Below are 20546 nucleotides of genomic sequence, written 5' to 3' on the forward strand. Positions count from 1 at the left end.
AGTTGCTTAAAGAGAACAGAGGTAGCAAACTTGTCCTATTGGCTAGATAATAATATTGTAATATCCTGCCTAGGTCCTTACACCTGGTCAGCAATATCATTGTAGCAGAAAGCTATTCTCGACAGTGCTTAACTGGGTGTGTCTGTGTTCTACTGCAGTCTTGTTTACAAAAATGTGTCCCACCCTAGACTGTAATTTGTCAGTTCCTCAGTCATTAATTGTTTGTCTGGGTGTGGCAGCACACGCCTTTAATCCTAGCACTCTGGAAGCACAGGCTGGTGGAGCTCTGTGAGCTCATGGCCAGCATGGACTACACAGGGAGTCCCTGTCTCAAAAGAAATAGACAAAAGCAAACAAACAAAATCTTGCTGAGGCTAATGAGATGACTCAGAAGGTAGGAACACTCGTTGCCAAGCCTGATGACCGATGTTTGGTCCCTGAAATCCAGAGGAGAGAACCAATCTCTCAGAAGTGCCCTCTGAGGCCTGCCAGCATACATGCAGGCAAAACACTATACACTTAATAGATAAATAAATAAATAAATAAATCTTTTTTTAAAAATTGCTCTCTAACCTATTAAATAAATAAAGGTCATAGTTTAACAGATAGATAGATAGGTAAATAAATAAATAGTTATAGTTTGACAGAATGCTCTACGATGTCACTTATATTTTGTACTAAACCATTTAAAATAGGGTAGATTGTGTTTACTGTGTTACATATATGTATATATGTGTATACATGTGTATATATGTATATAACACATACATACATACACTGTCATATATATGTCCTATATACTGTCACACACATATAGATAGATATAGACATATATACATATATATGTATGTGTATATATATAAATAAGTTTATATATATATATATATATATATATATATATATGAGAGAGAGAGAGCACGTGCAATAATTAAAAAACAAAAGAAAAAGAGTACCTAAGACTGGTGTACTTGGAAGGTACACAAAGAAAATTAGAATCTATCTCTCTCCTTCTCTGCATACTCCCCCCATTCTCCAGCGTTGCCAGAGAGGACGTGATCTTTTGGAATTCTCGCTGCTTCTCACTTGTGGCCGCCATTTCTCCAGACAGCTCCTGTGTGTTTAGTTAGAGGCAATAATGTGGTTGTGTGTTTAGTTAGAGGCCATAATGTGGTTCCATGCTGCTGCCAGTATTGTTTCTAGTTCCTTTTTTTTTTCCTCCTTTATTAATTTATTCTTGTTACATCTCAATGGTTATCCCATCCCTTGTATCCTCCCATTCTTCCCTCCCTCCCAATTTCCCCTTATTCCCCTCCCCTATGACTGTTCCTGAGGGGGATTACCTCCCCCTCTATATGATCATAGGGTACCAAGTCTCTTCTTGGTAACCTGCTGTCCTTCCTCTGATTGCTACCAGGTCTCCCCGTCCAGGGGACATGGTCAAAGGTGAGGCACCAGAGTATGTGAGAAAGTAATATCCCACTCTCCACTCTACTGTGGAGAGTGTTCTATCCATTGGCTAGATCTGGGTAGGGGCTTAAGGTTTACCGCCTGTATTGTCCTTGGCTAGTGCCTTAGTTTGAGCGGGACCCCTGTGCCCAAATCTGCCTATCATAATGTTCTACTTGTAGGCTTCTAGGACCCTCTGGGTCCTTCTACTTTGCCTTTCTCCCATGATTCTCTCATCTAGAGTCCCACTAGAATGTCCTCTCCTCTGTCGCAGTTTCCTGGTAAGTGAAGGCTTTTGTGGGACATGCCCGTTGGGCTAATATGCAGATATAAGTGAGTATATACCATTTGAGTCTTTCTGCTTCTGGGTTAACTCACTCATTATGATCATTTCTAGCTCAATCCATTTATCCACAAATTTTGGGAATTCCTTGTTTTTAATAGCTGAATAGTATTCCATAGTGTATATGTACCACAGTTTCTTTATCCATTCTTCTATTGAGGGACACTTAGGCTGTTTCCATGTTCTGGCTATTATGAATAACTGTACTATAAAGCAATAGTAATTAAAACAGCATGGTACTGGCACAGCAATAGGCTGGTTGATCAGTGGAATCGAATTGAAGACCCAGATATGAATCCACACACATATGGTCATTTGATTTTTGACAAAGAAGCCAAATCCATTCGATGGAAAAGGGATAGCATCTTCAACAAATGGTGCTGGTCTAACTGGATGTCTATGTGTAAAAAAATGCAACTGGACCCATATTTGTCACCTTGTACAAAACTCAAATCCAAGTGGATTAAAGACCTCAACATAAAACCAGAGACACTAAATCACTTAGAAGAAAAAATGGGAAAGAGCCTGGAACATATTGGCACAGGAGACAACTTCCTGAACAGAACACCAACAGCCCAGGCATTAATGTCAACAATTAATAAATGGGACCTCATGAGGCTGAGAAGCTTCTGTAAGGCAGGTGACACGGTAAAGAGAACAAAGCGACAGTCTACAGACTGGGAAAAGATCTTCACCAACCCCACATCTGACAAAGGTCTAATATCCAAAATATATAAAGAACTCAAGAAATTAAATACCACCAAACCAAATAACCCAATCGAGAAATGGGGCATGGAACTAAACAGAGAATTCTCAACAGAGGAATATCAAATGGCTGAGAAACACTTAAAGAAATGCTCAACCTCCTTAATCATCAGGGAAATGCAAATCAAAACAACTCTAGTTCCTTTTGGCAGAAGGAAATAGAGGTAAAAGGACAAAAAGGAAAGGGAAATAGATAGCCTTTAAAATTGTATTTTCTTAGAATAGCAGAAAGTTTGAATTTATATAATGGAAAAGGTAGCCAAGCATGACGACACTTGCCATTAATTCTGTCAGCCTGGGAGGCAGAGACAGGTAGATCTCTGTGAGTGTAAGGCCGGCCTGGTCTCAGAGTGAGTTCCGAAACATCTGGGAATACACGGTGAAACTCTGTCTCAAAAAATAAAAATAATAAAAATAAAAAAAGAAAGAAAAGAAAAAAGAAAGAAAGAGAAAAAAGGGAGGAGGAAACAGTTTTTCTATGTCCCAAAGGAGCCTCCTCCAGAAAGGTCAGTACTGATACATAGGCCCCTCTCCTTGTCCAAAAAAAAAAGCAGTAAATGCTTTGGTGGCCATAAGTAGGTAAAGATATAAGATTCACACTGGTTTGGGTCTCTTCATTGCAAAACCTAAAGACAACAACAAAACAAAAAACAAACAGACAGTAAAGCAACACCCATAATAACCCTAACAGGTTTTGAACATACATTACCGAGATGGATGTTTCTTAGGCAGTCAGCTCCCTGTGTGCTCTGAGAATCAAACACTGGTCCTCTGAAAGAGCAATGTATGCTTTTAACCATGCGCCATCCCTCCAGCCCCCAGTCTTTTCTTTTGGTTGTCTTTCTTTTTTTTTTTTTCCATGATACAGAATTAAAGTTTAATTTAAGAGATTTTTAACATAGATTTAAGCACTCAAATTACTGTTAAAGAAAGGCACATAGGAATAAGGAAAGTAAGTGTACAAAAGATAATCATGTGCTGGGAGCTGTATGTCTGGGAACCAGGAGCAAGGTCAGATATATTTTCCACAATGATGTAACTAATTTTATTATTGGACATTGTTAGGGGTTAATAGATACTTAGGAAACTGAGTAGTAGGTTTTTACAACAGTTATTAAGTAAACTCTAGAACTTAAACTAATAATAATTCTTAAAAACAACTTACTAAATTTTAAACTTTCTTTTTTAGTTTTTGATGAAGATAAAGCTGAAGTCAGGGTATCAAAAAGCAAAGTCATGAAAATCTATTAATACCTTGCTTAGAAGAAATTTTCAAATGAAAATAAATATCAAATGAAATACTAGGGAGGAAAGAACTGATTAAACGGAAAGTAGATGGTCCTAGCAAGAAGCTGCAGCTGCCGTGCCTGCCTAATGATCTAAGATAATCCCTAGAGCACACATAAAGGTGGAAGACAGCACTGGCATGCCTCACACCCCACACCATAATAATAAATAAACCTTATTTTACTTATTTTGAGGAAAGTCTCTCAAAAAGAGGTGTAGACATCTACCATCTTTGGCTGGCCTTAAACTCAACAGAGATCTATCCACTTGCCTCTGCTTTCCAAATGCTGGGATTAAAGGTGTGCATCGCAGCAACCCAACTAAATAAAATTGTTAAATGAAAATAGAAATTAATGAATTGGACGGTAGAGACGGCTTGGCAGTTAAGAACATTGGATACTCTTCCAGAGAGCCTGGGTTCAGTTTTCAGCCCCTTCATGTGGTGCACAAACATCTGCAGCTGCAGTCCCAGGGGATCTGATGCCCCTTCATGTGCCTGCAGAAGCTAGACACGCACACTATACCCAGGCAAAACACCCATAAGCATAAAGTAAAAAAATGAAAATATTTTTAAAAGAAATTAATGAGTTAGAAAATGGGAAAGTAGAACTCATAAATAGACTCAGAGCTTATACTCTGAAGCTAAGAACAATGAAACTGATAATTAACGTAATAGAAATAGGTTATATTATTATTTGCTCTTTTTTAAATTTACAGTCTTAAAAGAAAATGTTACACTATAGTGATCATATGTCACCCCCTCCAGCTCCTCCTAGATCCTCCCCATGTTCCTACCCATCCAACTTTATATTCTTTCTCTATTTCTAAAAAAACAAAACAAAAATAAAGAGAAAAATCAAGAGGACAAAAACCAAACAAACAAGCAAACCAGCACACAGAAAGCATGGAGTCCCACAGTGTGTTGGCCGGCCACTCCTGAGCTGGGGCCTGCCCTGTGTAGTTGAGTATCACTCTACTGGAGAGGACCAGTTTTCTCTCCTAGCAGGCATCGGTTGCAAGTAGATTGATGGTTGGAGATGTGACTTTGTGTCCACTTATCCTCCTGCATGCTGGGATTTCTCTGGCTTGAACTTGTGCAGATTTTGTATGTGTTATCATAATCTCTGTAAGGTTTTAAAATTTTTTTATAATTTATTCACATTACATTCCAATTGTAAACCCCCTCCCTCGTCTTCTCCCATTCCCACCCTCCCTCTTCCTTCTCCTCTTCCCCCTCCCCTAGTCCTCTGAAAGAGGGACTCCTCCTCCCCTACCATCTGACCCCTCGTTAGGACTGCCTGCCTCCTCTTCTTCTGTAGCCTGGCAAGGCTGCCCCGCCAGGGGGAAGTAAGTGATCAAATAGCGGACACCAGAGTCCATGTCCCCTTACTAAGGACCCACATGGAGACTGAGCTGCCCATTGGCTACACCTGAACAGGGGTCTAGGTTCTCTGCTTGCAATGGCCTTGGTTGGTGCATCAGTCTCTGCAGGCCGCCTGGTCCAGATTTGTTGGCTTTGTTGGTCTCGTTCTAGGGCTCCTGTCCTCTCTGGGTCCTTATCTTCCCACAGACTCCCGGTGCGTTGCCCACAGTGTGGCTGTGAGCCTTAGCATCTGCTTTGCTTCCCTGCTGGGGGGAGTCCTCCAGAGGACGTCTGTGATAGGCTTAGTTAGTATGTGTATCACCCTGTTGTATCTTGAAGATGCAGTTGCTTTGGAGTCATCTCCTACCTCTGACTCTTACAATCTTTCTCCCTCCTCTTCTGCGTAAATCCTTGCTCCTTAGAGGGAGATGATGATGACATCTCAGTTAGGGCTAAGCAGTCCGCAGTGCTCTCACACTGAGTGTCTCACATGCAAGGCTCGCGGTGTGGCTCTCCATATTAATTTCCATCCACTTCAGGAAGAAGCTTCCCCGATGAGGGCTGAGTCATACACAGATCTATAGGTGTAGGCATACATGATTAGGAATCTTTCTTTGTTATTGTTGTTGTTAAATTCATTTAGCAGAATAGTATTAGGAGCCCATGACCTATTTAGTTTCAAGTTCCTGAGTGTCAGTTATGGGTTCCATCTCATATAGTAGGCCTTAAATCTGATTTTTAAAAAGTGGTTGGTTACTCCCATATCATTTGTGCTACTATTACACAGTATATCTTGCACTATTATACCAGTATATCTTGCACTGTTGCACCAGTACATCTTGATGGCAGGTCATTGTTACAGGTCGCATAGGTTTGTAGCTAGTTGGAATTAATGAAGACTTGTGTCCTTTGGTAGGATGTATAGAGCAGCCTAGTATTTCAGATAGGCTCGTGGTTCTGTTCTCTACTAACGTACCTCTTACTTAACACTCTCCATTTGTTTTTCAATAGGACTTGGTGGCATTTGAGCATCAGTGGACAAGCTTCTTTGCTAATTTTGACACAGAAATCCCTTTCCTACTGGAACTTTCAGAATCTCAGGCGGGTGAGGTATGTAAGTAAAAAGTCATAAAGAGAAAGAAAAGTGGTAAATTTATTATTCTTGTTATTATTTTGTTGTTCTTACTGTTGTCGTATTGAGGCAGGGTCTGACTATGTGACCCTGACTGGCCTGGAACTTAAAGATGTCTATCTGCCTCTGTCCTCCCGAGTAGTAGGGTAAGAGCCATGTACCACTATGCCTGGCTTATTAAAGCTTTTTCAAGATTCACCACTCTAGAGGTTTGTTTTGGATCTCGTTCTTTCTTTCTTTCTTTCTTTCTTTCTTTCTTTCTTTCTTTCTTTTTTTTTTGGGGGGGGGGCTTTTTGAGGCAGGGTCTCTCTAGACTCGCTTTGTAGACCAGGCTGGCCTTGAACTCACAGGGATCTACCTGCCTCTGCCTCCTGAGTGCTGGGATTAAAGGAGTGCTGGGATTAAAGGCAGAGACTTGTAGCTGGCTTGGCTATCATTTCTAGGAGCCATGTTGTATATGTCATAAAAGAAATTCCTTCCTTTGCCAAAAATACCAAAAACAAACAACACAGTATGTTGAAGGCCCTGGTTTCAAATCCCTATACCCCCAAAATGTTTTTTGGTTTTGTTTGTTTGTTTGTTTGTTTGTTTGTTTGTTTTGAGACAGGGTTCCTCTGTGTAGCCTTGGCTGCTCTGGACTCGCTTTGTAGACCAGGCTGGCCTCGAACTCACAGCGATCCGCCTGCCTTTGCCTCCCAAGTGCTGGGATTAAAGGCGTGCGCCACCACACCCGGCCCAAAATGTTTTTCTTGTGCCAGCTTCTCTATTAGAAGGATATTCACCTTTCAGCATGGTGGTATCCCCAACCAATAGTTACACTGAGTGCTGGTTAACCCTTCTGTACCTCTGAATACCTGTGGAGCCTCTTGGTCACGCGTGCCATGCTGTCATTCCAAGCCTGCTTGGTAATGAGTTACCAGCTGCTTGGTTCAGGCCAAGGTACACTTCAGGACTAAAGTCAACTGTCTGTTTTTAAAAACCAGGGAACAGAACCATCATAAAAACTATTCAACAGGAAGAATTAGAGAGCTTTCGTGAGGGTGTGCATGAGCCTACCTTGGGCTCAAACTGTCACTACTCCTGTTCTTCAGTGTACCACAGTAGTCCAGAATAGGCCCCCTACACACGCACGCACACACACACGTGTGTGCTCACTATATTATTATACATTGCTCCTATTATTTTTGAAGACCGTAATAACCTGAAAAGACTCTTAGCTGTTTGATTTTACCTTCCTCTGGTGCTCAGCATTTCTCTGTATGGTACCGTCATCCTCTAAGGATGGTCTTTAACATTGTTTGTAACTAAGTCTTATGATGATGAACTCTTTCGGCTTCAATATGTACAAGGGAAAACAACATACTTTTTTTTTTTCCCACTGGTGTTTGTTTGGAGACAGGGTCTCACTATGTAGTCCAGGCTGGACTTGAATGGGCTTTCTGCTCCTGCCTCTCAGGTGCTGGGACAATAGATAATGTCTTGTTTATTTTACTATTGTTGTGAAAAAACACCTTAACTAAGATATTTTGCCAGAAGAAAGAGTTTTTTGGGGCTTACAGCTCTAGAGGGTGAGTCTGACCATCATAGTGAGGAGCATGGCAGCAGGCAGGGCATAGCACTAGAGCAGTAACTGAGAGCTCACATCTGACCCACAGGCAGAGGGTAGAGAGACACTAACCCTGGCCTGGGCTCTGGAAACCTCAAAGCTCACCCCAGTGCCACACCTCCAACAAGGCCACACCTCCAACAAGGCCACACCTCCAACAAGGCCACACCTCCAACAAGGCCACACCTCCAACAAGGCCACACCTCCTAATCCTTCCCAAACAGTTCTACTAACTAGGGACCAAATATTCAAGTGTACGAGCCTGTGGGGGAGGCTTTCTAATTCAAACCACCACATATAGGTACCACTCCTGGTTTCAACTTCATTTCTGAAAGATACTTTTACAGTGTCAAAATCCTATAGGTTAATAGGCTTTTTGTTTGGTTTTTGCTTTCAGTACTTGAACGATGTTGCTGTAGATATCTCCAACAATATTATTTACATTGTTTCTAATGATAAAACTTTTGTCTCAGTCTTTGTTCCTGTGGATACAGATCTTTTCTCCTCTGGCAGCACTTAAGATTTCTCTTTTTAGCTGGGCGCGGTGACGCACGCCTGTAATCCCAGCACTCGGGAGGCAGAGGCAGGCAGATCTTTGTGAGTGCGAGGCCAACCTGGTCTACAAAGCGAGTCCAGGCCAGTCAAGGCTACACAGAGAGACCCTATCTCAAAAAAACAGAAAAAAAATTTCTCTTTCTGAGTTGGGTGGTAGTGGTGGCACATGCCTTTAATCACAGCACCTGGGAGGCAGAGGCAGGTGGATTGCTGTGAGTTTGAGGCCAGCCTGGTCTACAAAGCAAGTACAAGACAGCCAAGATAACACAGCGAAACCCTGTTTTGAAAAACTATATATAAAAGGGGGGGGGGGCTGGAGAGATGGCTCAGAGGTTGAGAGCACTGACTGCTCTTCCAAAGGTCCTCAGTTCAATTCCCAGCCACCACATGGTGGCTCACAACCATCTGTAATGACATCTGGTGCCCTCTTCTGGTAAGCAGGTGTACACACAGGGTGGTGTTAAATGGTTAACAGAAGAAGGTGTTAAGTCCCCTGGAACTGGAGGTGCAGGCGGCTGTGAGCCGCTGTGTGGGTACTGGGAGTCCAGCCTGGGCCCTCTGCAAGAGTAGCAAGTGCTCTTAACTCTTAGCCATCTCTCTAGCCCCCACAGTAATACTCTTGATATAAAAAGACTCAGTGATTTTATATATGTGTATACACATATGTACACATATACATATATGTATGAACAAATAATAAACTGTAGTATAATCAGTAATAGTATATGGATGTGATAGAAAATTTACCAAAATATTAACAATTCTTAAAGATTTATTGTGTATGATTTCTTGGATTCTTCAACGAAGAAATATTGACTAATTGAAAATAACAAGAAATGTTATTTGAAGGCACTGAAATTCCCTTTTGAAATTTTGAACCCTTTAAATATTGAGACCCTGTATAGTAACTTTTGATAAGTTTAGCCTAATATTTCATACAAAGTCAAGAATTAGTTCTTTGGTTCCTTAGGAAAAGTTTATCATTATATATCTGTATTCTTTAATTACTGATTTAAATTAGCATATTATAATTATGTTTAAGGTTATTAGAATGTAGAGACTTTAACAGAAGAGTCCAGGTAAGAGGACTGATTTGAATTGTAGATGCTGATTGTCCAGGGTTTGTTCCTATAGTTTAAACTGCATTTGAATGCTTTTGCCTTATTATTCTTTGCCTTTTGCGGCCCTTTTTCTTTCTCTTTCTTTCTTTCTTTTTTTTTTTTTCTACTATGTTTTGTTTCATTGCTATACCTCAAGTTCATGATTTTATCTACATTACCTTTCTGTGTTCTTGTACTCTGACCACATCTCTGTCTTTCTGTTAAATATGACTCCTGGCATGTGTATGTACTTACACACTGTGGAAGTTCCACCATTTTCAAAGCTGTTGTCTTACATCAGATACTGATTTCTTTTTAGCCATTCAGAAGCTACTTCAGCCATGGAATGATCTCCAGCCATATTACTGAAAACAGGTACGTTACCTGGGAAGGAAGTGCCCATGGCGACTGAGAAAATGGAGTTGAATATAGGGAAGAGCTAAGTTCAGAGTGTGAGTTGGTGATTGTTACAGCGTAAGAAATCTGCATTTACGACTTACTTGTCTTGGTGCTTAGTACTTTTGTATTTACTTTATTTTTCTGTAATCTTATAGTAAAATGGCTGTTAAAATATTATAAATAATCTGCTTCAATCTAAAAGAAATTAAGTTTTATTCTGTCCCTAGCTCAGGAAAGCAAACTGCAACCGTGTCCAGCTGCAGGCAGGGAACAGCAGTATTTGGGGTGGGGGTTAAGATGAATTAAAGTACCCAGCACCTGCACAGATGGCAGGGGTAAGGCCTCTGAGTGTTTCCTTCCACATCTTCCTCATGATCAGCAGGAGGTTGGTTTGTTTTGTTTCTTTCTTTCTTTTCTTTTCTTTTCTTTTTTTTTTTTTTTTTTTTTTTTTTTTTGAGTTTTTGAGTTTTTGAGTTTTTGAGTTTTTGAGACAGGGTTTCCCTGTGTAGCCTTGGCTGTCCTGGACTCACTTTGTAGACCAGGCTGGCCTCGCACTCACAGAGATCCACCTGCCTCTGCCTCACGAGTGCTGGGATTAAAGGCGTGCGCCACCACGCCCGGCTATATGTTTTGTTTCTTGTTTTGATGGGTGCAAGAGTCAAATGATCCCTCTGTTTTCCCCCAAGTCCAGTCCAGTCCAACAGTCTGTCTTAGATAGGGTTACACTGCTGTGAAGAGACACTATGACGGTGGCAACTCTATATTATAAAAGGAAAACATTTCACTGGGGCTGGCTTACAGCTTCCGTGGTTTAGTCCGCTGTCACCATGGCAGCGTGCAGGCCGACATGGGGCTGGCTTACAGTTTCCGTGGTTTAGTCCGCTGTCACCATGGCAGCGTGCAGGCAGACTTGGTGCTGGCTTACAGCTTCCGTGGTTTAGTCCGCTGTCACCATGGCAGCGTGCAGGCAGACATGGGGCTGGCTTACAGTTTCCGTGGTTTAGTCCGCTGTCACCATGGCAGCGTGCAGGCAGACATGGGGTTGGCTTACAGTTTCCGTGGTTTAGTCCGCTGTCACCATGGCAGCGTGCAGGCAGACATGGGGTTGGCTTACAGTTTCCGTGGTTTAGTCCGCTGTCACCATGGCAGCGTGCAGGCAGACATGGTGCTGGCTTACAGCTTCCGTGGTTTAGTCCGCTGTCACCATGGCAGCGTGCAGGCAGACTTGGTGCTGGCTTACAGCTTCCGTGGTTTAGTCCGCTGTCACCATGGCAGCGTGCAGGCAGACTTGGTGCTGGCTTACAGCTTCCGTGGTTTAGTCCGCTGTCACCATGGCAGCGTGCAGGCAGACATGGGGCTGGCTTACAGTTTCCGTGGTTTAGTCCGCTGTCACCATGGCAGCGTGCAGGCAGACATGGGGTTGGCTTACAGTTTCCGTGGTTTAGTCCGCTGTCACCATGGCAGCGTGCAGGCAGACATGGGGCTGGCTTACAGTTTCCGTGGTTTAGTCCGCTGTCACCATGGCAGCGTGCAGGCAGACATGGTGCTGGCTTACAGCTTCCGTGGTTTAGTCCGCTGTCACCATGGCAGCGTGCAGGCAGACTTGGTGCTGGCTTACAGCTTCCGTGGTTTAGTCCGCTGTCACCATGGCAGCGTGCAGGCAGACATGGTGCTGGCTTACAGCTTCCGTGGTTTAGTCCGCTGTCACCATGGCAGCGTGCAGGCAGACATGGTGCTGGCTTACAGCTTCCGTGGTTTAGTCCGCTGTCACCATGGCAGCGTGCAGGCAGACATGGGGCTGGCTTACAGCTTCCGTGGTTTAGTCCGCTGTCACCATGGCAGCGTGCAGGCAGACATGGGGCTGGCTTACAGCTTCCGTGGTTTAGTCCGCTGTCACCATGGCAGCGTGCAGGCAGACATGGGGCTGGAGAAGGAGCTGAGAGATCTCCATCTTGACCCACAGGCAGCAGGGCAAGCGTGTGTGCTGGGTACAGCTTGAGGATATGTAACCTCAGCGCCGGCCTCCACTGTAGCACACATCCTCCAGCAAGACCACACCTCCTGACAGCGCCACCTCTTGTGGCCAGGCATTCAAAGCACCCATAGACAAACCACCTTTCTGGGTTGTAGATACATCTTTTTCTGTTTAAACTTTTAATTAAGTTTCAGGGGAAAAGTGAGTCAGGTTCATTTGCTAGATGCTACATGTGGAATATCCTTTGTGGCTCTTTTTTTTTATTTTTTCTTTTCTTTTTTTTTTCTTTCTTCCTTTCTTTTCGAGACAGGGCTTCTCTGTGTAACAGCTCCGCTGTCCTGGAACTTGCTCTGTAGTCAACCTGCCTCTGCCTCCCAAGTGCTGGGATTAAAGACGTGCGCCACTACCGCCCGGCCCCTTGGTGGCTCTTAGGAAAGCTCTCTGACTAAACTGTCTGAAGGGATTGGTAAGAGCACTAACAGAGTGAGCAGGAGGTGGGAGTCTAGTCAGAGGAGAGGAAAGACGCCCAGGGCTGCCAGTGGGTGTGCGGGGACAGGTGTGATAGGAACACCGTTAGCATCCTTCTCTCCTCTTGCCCCCCTGAGAGGGTCTTAGAAGATGGTAGCTACTCTGTTGTCTATTGGGTCTGAATAGTTCAACTACTATGATTCTTTTTTGTTGTTGTCGTTTTGTTTTGTTTTGATTCAATTAATTTATTCAGATTACAACTCAGTTGTTATCCCCTCACTTGTATCCTCCCATTCCTCCCTCCCTCCCACTTTCATCCTATTCCCCTCCCCTAGGTCTATGACCGAAGAGAGACCTCCTCCCCCACTATATGGTCAGAGGTTCTCAAGTCTCATCTTAGTGGCCTGCTTATTCTTTCTTTGAGTGCTACCAGGCCTCCCCACCAAAGGGAGGTGGTCAAAAATGGGGCACTAGAGTTCTTGTCAGAGTCTCTACTGTGATTTCTTTAAAAAACCGTATTTCAGTTAATATTTTACCTTATAAATAATTGGGGGGAATCTTCATTATGTTTTTTTATAGCAAACTCAAATAGTTGGTTCCTCAAAAAGGTCAAAGTGGGAAAGTATAAACTTAGCAGGAGTGTAGTTCTAACTCCCATGAATCACTAGGAGGCGGCAGGGACATCTGGCATTCCTTCCAAGCCAGCCAGGAACATTTGGTGGATTGGATTTTGCCCATCCTGTGGTCACGTCATTCAGAAAAGCTCCCGGCACCTTGTCTGATCACATATTTCCTTGCTGTTCTAGCCCTCACCGGCAGCCATTTGTTCTCTTTGGTAACCACTCCACACGAGACAACCTGAGCGCTGGCAGCTTTAACTTCCCTTCTGAGGGGCACCTGGTGCGCAACACTGGTTCTGCTGGGAGCTGTGCCAAACACATGGTGAGTGGCCAGACTGGCTGAACTTAACTTTGTAATGACAAGAGTAGCTGCTGGCCAAAAGGAACGTTTTTCAATTATTGTGTTCACTTAATCCTGAATTTGAAGTTGTTTTAAAGTGAAAAGAAGTAGTTTGTAATTCATGATATAAATTTTAATAAGTATTGGGTATGATTTTTGAAAGCACTTTATATGTTTATATTTATTGCATGCGTGTGATGCTGGGGAGAGGGCCATACCAGTGTTTCACAGTACATGTGTGGAGGACAGAGCCAGTTCTTCTGTCTTTACATGGGATCCAGGGATAGAACTTAGGTGATCAGGCTGTATATTGTTTGCTATATTATTTAGAGGGAAACATGAGGGGGCAAGTCCGCATGACCCCAGTGTGCCCCTGTTGCAAGGGGGGAGGCAGAAGCTGAGACTCTCCGGACGCTTGACGATTAGTTAGCCTGGTGTATGCAGCAGCCTGTTTCAAACACAGTAGAAGAGCAAAGACCACCATCTGAAGGTTACCTAAACATATACCATGGCATGTTTATTCCTGCACCTATATATACGAACATGTACAACCCCCAGGACACACACGCACAAATAAAAGGGACCATTGAATGTGGGACTCTAGTGATGTCAAAGTCTATGCTGTTTTAATAGAATTTTAAGTATTTTCAATTGTTTCTAACAAAGTGGTTTTTTAAAATGTTGCAGGAAATTAGGATAGCTAGGAGGGTAGGTATAGTATGATAATTATTTTTTAATTAGGATTTCAAGAACATGAGACCCAAGTGGATATGGTTTAGCATTTCTGGGCTGAAAGCTTGAAAGCCTTGGGCCTCTTCCAAGCTCGCTCAGGTTATAGCTCTTACCAGATGCATGTTCCTGTAGGATCTTGCCGTTCTGATGTCCTCCTTAGCACTGACCGCCAACTTGATACAGCCCACAGTCACCTCAAAAATACAGTCTCCATTGAGTAATTAACTTTTTATCAGCCATGTGGACATGGATGGTATTAAAAAAAGAACTTGAAACAGAGGATAAGAATAAAATCTAGAGAAGCTTCCTGAATTTGTAGCTGCCCGTATGTCCCTCTGTGTGTGGGCAAGGTATTTACTCTGAGTTCCCTGAGCTGAATGATAATGGTAGCCCAACCCCAAGCACATTGCCTGCTTTTTCCTCATGAGTTATAAATTCACTAATATCCTGGGCTGACTGTGTACCCAACAGCAACCTTACAGTGCAGCAAAGGTTGGTTAAAACAAAAGTGAACACAGAAGGCTGAGGAAAGGGCTCAGCAGCTAAAGTCGCTTGGTGTCACACCTGACATTTTAAGTTCAACCTCTGTATTCTGTTTCCTTCCTGTTGTGATGAGACACTGACCAAAGCAACTGAGAGAGGGAAAGGATTTATTTGACTCATACTTGGAGATCACAGTTCATCACTAAGGGCCGTAGGGACAGGAACTCAAGTTGAATTGGAGACTATAGAAGAAACAGCACTTGCTAGTTCCCTCACATGCTTAGCTAGCCTTCTTACACAGCCTAAGGTTCCCTCCCATGCTTAGCTAGCCTTCTTACACAGCCTAAGGTTCCCTCACATGCTTAGCTAGCCTTCTTACACAGCCTAAGGTTCCCTCACATGCTTAGCTAGCCTTCTTACACAGCCTAAGGTCATTTCCACAGTGGGATGGGCTCTCTTCCATCTGTTAAGACAGTTCCCCTATAGACATGCCCACTGGACAACCTGATCTGGGCCATCTCTCAATTGAGACTCTCTTATCAGGGGACTTTAGGCTGTGCCAAATTAAAAGGGGACACACACACAAACCCCAAACTCACATGGCAGAAGAAGAGAACCAACTCCTGCTATACTCAATAGTATACCTGTATACATTCCTCATATAAATAAATATAAATAAGATCAAAATTCGAATATACGTGATAAATGCTATTGTTTAAATCAAGTTAGTCTTTATCTTTAAAAAGTAAATCAGTTTCAGTTAAATGAACTTCATTCCATTACCTATTTGCTTTTTGTTTCTTACGTATTACTTGTCTAAGTATGCTCCTTTTTAAAAGTTTGATTATTATGTGTAAGCTCATGGAGTGGGGCGGGGTGTGCACATGCCACGGCACGTGAGTAGAGGCCCGAGGCCCGAGGCCCGAGGCCAGTCCTGTGAAGTCTGTTCCCTCCTTCCATCTCTCTTGGGTCCTGGGCAGTGAGTTTGGGTGGCCAGGCGTGCGAGGTGCGCAGCGTCCCCCTTTGAGCCGGCTCAGCAGCTCCTGGTTACTCATCTTCTCCCCTCCCTTCAATACTCAGGTCGCTCAGTGTGTCTCCCCAAAGGGACCTCTGGCATGTTCGAGAACATACTTCTTTGGAGCTACTCATGTTCCTTACTTGGGTAAGTCCCTGCAAAAGTCATCTTACCAACTCTTAATTAATGGTTTGTCCCACAAAGGAGAAGTTAACATAACAATTTACTATTTTATACAAAACCCTATCTTGTGGGCCTTGACTCCCTCCCGGACTGCACCTGGAGAGTTGATGCGTCTAACTCACTCCTCACAGAACTCATTGGTTCAGCCTATAATTGAGGTCTAGCCAAGTGCATGCCCCTGTGCTCGGTGTCAGAAGAAAGGCCAAGATTAAGGAGAGTTAGTGTGAGATAGCAGGGGATGTGGGCCACAGTTAAATGACGTCACTGAGTGTCTGCCTAATTGCCTTTGTGAGAAGAGGGAGAATAGGCCATGATGATAGGATGAGCCGTAGCTGAGGACCTGTGGCAGTGGCCCTCAGGAAGGCTAGGCTGATTAGGGGGACCCTGCTTGTTGGGATACTCTGAAGCTTCAGGTGTCCAGAGACATGGGGGAAAGCTTTTGAGTAAGTATGGCTCCCAGCATTGCTTCCCAGTGGTCAGGACATCAAAAGCCATTAATTAATATAAAAGCCAGGAAACTCTGAAAACAGAGATGACTTGGGTCAGATAATTAAGAAAATAAATAAAAAAGGAAAACTTCTAAGTTTAAAAAAATTTTTTTTAAATATAAGTAAAAACATCCCAGAGCCTAAGATCTGTGGAACATGTTGGAAAAGAGTCAAGGGGGTAAATGAAAGTCCAAGATGATTCTGGGAGAAGCCGAGCACCACTGTTGTCTGGACATATGTTGTATTTAACTTAAAAGGAAACGTTTTCCTCTCCAGGTGAGGATGCCAAGCTGCCCAGGACAACTGAGCAAATGTAAGTCCTTGGGTCAATTTTATTTCTTCTTCTCAAAGCTGAGTTTCTTTGTGGCTCTTCTGCTGCCCCTTGAGATCAGCAGGGACAAGGACATCTGGTTACAAGGCAGACACTGCTGTACGCTTCACAGTCAGTCCCCAGGACCCCTCAGTTTGGAACCCAGGCCAGATGGCTTTGCCGGCTTTGCTGGCTTTGCTCCTCACTCTGGAACGCCTCCCGGGCTTCCTGTGTGTGTGCTCATTCATACGATGACGTAACTTCCTTTCTTTATACTTCATACACAGTAAAAAAGAAAATTTTTAATTGAGGATTTTTCCAAAACCAAAACCTTCTGCAATTCCTTGGGAACATCTGGTCTCATGTGGTCTGTGGAGTTTTCTCTGACATTCAGACTTGTGGACCAGAGCTGCCTTCTCAGCTGTGTGCTCTAGAGAGGCCCCCACTTAGTGCTGACTTCCCTCTCCCTACATAAAGGAGGAAACCACAGACCAGAAATAAATGCACTACAGCTCCAAATTGGCCACAGATAATTGTCTATAGATCACTTGAGCATGCACGCTCCTGTGTGTGAGGGCAACCTGGCTGCAGCATTCCTGTGAATATTGGGGTGCTTTGCTTAATCTGCCTGGTGTTAGACAGTGCCATCCCCTTCCCACACAGGCTGACAGTCAGCTAAAGGGTGACTTCCATCTCCGACTGGAGAGGACGGATGTCAGTCAGGATGCACAGGTAGTTCACTCTCCTAGGAGAACCTCCAGACACGCTCTCAGAGGCTACGTGTTGGTCACAGTAAAGCTTCTGCACAGCGGACATGAGGCTACACTTGACATCTGCTGCCTACACATGACAGTCTGCTTTCTGCATGTGAAGATCTGCTTACTACATGTAACAGTCTGCTTTTCTTCTTATTGAGACAGGGCTATATAGTTACTTTCCTTGTCACCATGATAAAATACCTGGCCAAAAGCAGCAGTATGGCTCAGCAGGCAAGAGTGCTCCCTGCCAAGCCTGGTCATCCCTAGAGCCCAGACAGCAGGAGAGAGCTGACTCCTTTGAGCTGTTCTCTGACCTCCACGTGCATATGGCATACTGTTGTGTGACACTGTTTCTGGGGAGACATGAACAAACAACTACTCACTTTACCACAAAAGGTCAACTTGGTAAACCAGGGGGTTTATTGGGGTTACTTATAGAAGTGTAGATGACTCAAAGGCAGCTGTAGCTGTGTCACTGACCACCCACCCCAGCCTGGGTGATGTAGCGCTCTCTGCACAGCCTGCATGCAGCTCAGCAGACTGGACTGTCTCCTCAGCAGCCCTTACTGAGCACAGAGCCCTGCAGAGGGTGGAGCCCTGTTCAGTTTCAGGGGCTTCTAAGACTTAACAGGTTGTTTACTTTCTAAGTCTTTTTTTTTTTAAAGATTGATTGATTATGTATACAGTGTTCTGCCTGCATGTACGCCTGCAAGCCAGAAGAGGGTGCTCTTAATCACTGAGCCATCTCTCCAGCCCTTACTTTCTGAGTCTTGAACTTTTCTATAGGATTTCCTGAGTCTTGCCAGGCATGGTCTTTAATCTCAGCACTCAGGAGGCAGTTCAAAGCTAGCCTGGTCTACACACTGAATTCTGGGACAGCCAGTGTACACAGAGAAACCCTGTCTAGAAAAACCAAAAAATAAAGAAATAAAATAAGATAAAAAGATAGAATTTCCTGAGTTTTAATGAGCAGTCTCTCCAGGATGGAATGTTTCATGTGGGAGGAGACTGCTGCACAACATACCCTCCCATCCACAAATCAATCAATACATGTTGTTAAATACAAAATAAAAGGACCAGCAATGGCTTAACAGGTAAAAGCACTTTCTGAGCAAGCAGAATGACCTGAGTTCTATTCCCAGAACCCACACAAAGCTGGGTGCCATGCTTGCGTCTGTAATTCCAATATTCCTGGGTCAAGATAGGCGGCAGAGTCAGGGAACTGCAGAGAGTACACAGAGCAGCAGGAACAAGCAGAAAGAAAGTGTGCCCCAGCAAGGTGAGAGAAATAACTGACTCCCAAAGTGACGCTCTATACATGTGTCGTGGCGCATGCGTACTCCTCAGCCCATACCACATATATCATACATACACATGCAGTAGTAGTAATGACAAACAAAGAAGGGTTTGTTATTCCTCACCACGGTTCAGGTGTACAGTCCGTTATGGCAGAGAATTCGTGGCAGAAGAACATGAAGTGGTTGATCTCATTTCAACCGCAGTCAGGAAGCAAAGAAAGATGACTGCCTCTGTGTGTGCGTGGTAAGGCTCACATTTAACTGAGTTGTCATAGATACCTAAGGTATATGACCTATTGCAGACACACCCAGAGCTTTCTTCTCGGGGAGTGGAGACCCTGTCAAGTTGACGAGAGTAACCATTACTGGGATCTCGTGTCACCCAGGCCAGTCTGGAACTTGCAGCGATCTCTCCTGCCTGTTGTGGTGACATTCTTTCTGTGCCTCCTGGGTGTTGGAATTACAGGTGTGAGCCACCATGCCTAGTTAGTCTGTTGTTTCTTGGGGTATAGGGAAGCTAAGGATGGCAGGTCACCTGCAGTCTTAGCAATGAGGAGGCTGAATTAGGGGAACTTTCATAAGTTCCAGGCCATCCTAAACTACAAAGTGAGTCTCTGTCTGGGAAAATACAGTTATATAACCAGTACAGAAAATATGAAAATAAAAGAAGGAAAATAGATCATCCATAATAGTCTCTGGCATTATCTTTAATATCTTATATTCAGTATATCTTCCTGTGTACCTAATATAGGTTGTGGTTTTAGGGGCTAGAGATAAGCTCAGTGGTTGAGAGAGTGTGATGCTCGTATGGAGGACCAGAGTTAAGTTCCCAGCACCCATGTCAGACTGGTCACTGAAGTGATCCACTAGAGATAGTTATTGACAACCATGCTAATTAAACCAATTGAAAGTATATGAGTTCAGGCCACAAGTAGTGACACATGCCTTTAATTCTATCACTCAGGCCAGGCATGGTGGTGCACATCTTTAGTCTCAGCACTTGGGAGGCAGAGACAGGAGAATCGCAGTGAGTTGGAGGCCAGCCTGGTCTACAGTGAGTCTAGGACAGCCAGGGGCTACACAGAGAAACCCTGACTCAAAAAACCAAATAAATAAATAAACAAACAAATAAAAATAAAAAATAATAATTCCAGCACTCGGGAGGCAGAGGCAGGCCAATTGCTGTGAGTTTAAAGCAGCCTGGTCTACAAAGAAAGTTGCAGGACAGCCAGAGTTATTACACACAGAAACACTATCTCAAAGAAAAAAAAGTATATGAATTATTTTATTAGCTGGTGACCAAGAAGTGCTCATGCTGCAGTCTCTTGGGGCCAAAGCTCAGGAGGTACAGTGTTTCTAAAGGCAAACCCCACAATGACATCAGTGTTTGAGGGGAATCAGAGCAACATCTTTCTTCAGAGCTTGTCCAGGCACCACGTGACAGTTATTTCTGACTTAAACTTCCAGTTAGTTATTTTACTTTATATTTTAGTCTGCACAAATGTCAGTTACTCTGGTCAATACTTCTGGACCATGGTCAGGGCCACGGCAGTCCTCTAGGCAGTAGCTCTAGATTTAGAAGATCTGATGCCTCTTCTGGCCTCTGGACACCTATACTCATAATTAAAATTTATAGAGGTAAAAGATTGTGCTTTTAGAATAAATGTCACTTTAACCACAATGTGCATACATACACACACACACACACACACACACACACACACACACACGTATATATTTTTTCACTTTAAAATTAAGTTGGCCCTCTTTTCCATTTCCATGTCCTCTGTGCTTAACCACTGCCTGGGATCCTCATTCCAGACAGTTTGATATTTGCCTATGCCAAATCTGTTGGTGCCTTGACTCAGGGATTAATATCA

General features: G+C 43.6%; 1 protein-coding gene across 3 annotated transcripts in view; it reads left to right on the plus strand.

Moving 5' to 3' along the window:
* Window positions 1–20546, plus strand: part of DNAAF9 (dynein axonemal assembly factor 9) — a 117463-nt gene that overhangs the window by 26926 nt on the left and 69991 nt on the right. For all 3 annotated transcript variants that reach the window (XM_084774212.1, XM_084774213.1, XM_084774214.1), the window contains exons 8-12: window positions 6216–6314; window positions 9917–9972; window positions 13246–13381; window positions 15695–15776; window positions 16577–16613. In XM_084774212.1, the coding sequence (XP_084630338.1) occupies window positions 6216–6314; window positions 9917–9972; window positions 13246–13381; window positions 15695–15776; window positions 16577–16613 (410 nt within the window). The remainder of the gene's footprint in view (window positions 1–6215; window positions 6315–9916; window positions 9973–13245; window positions 13382–15694; window positions 15777–16576; window positions 16614–20546) is intronic.

This window comes from Acomys minous (assembly GCF_964271855.1).
Source record: "Acomys minous genome assembly, chromosome: 3".
NCBI classification, from domain to species: Eukaryota; Metazoa; Chordata; class Mammalia; order Rodentia; family Muridae; genus Acomys; species Acomys minous.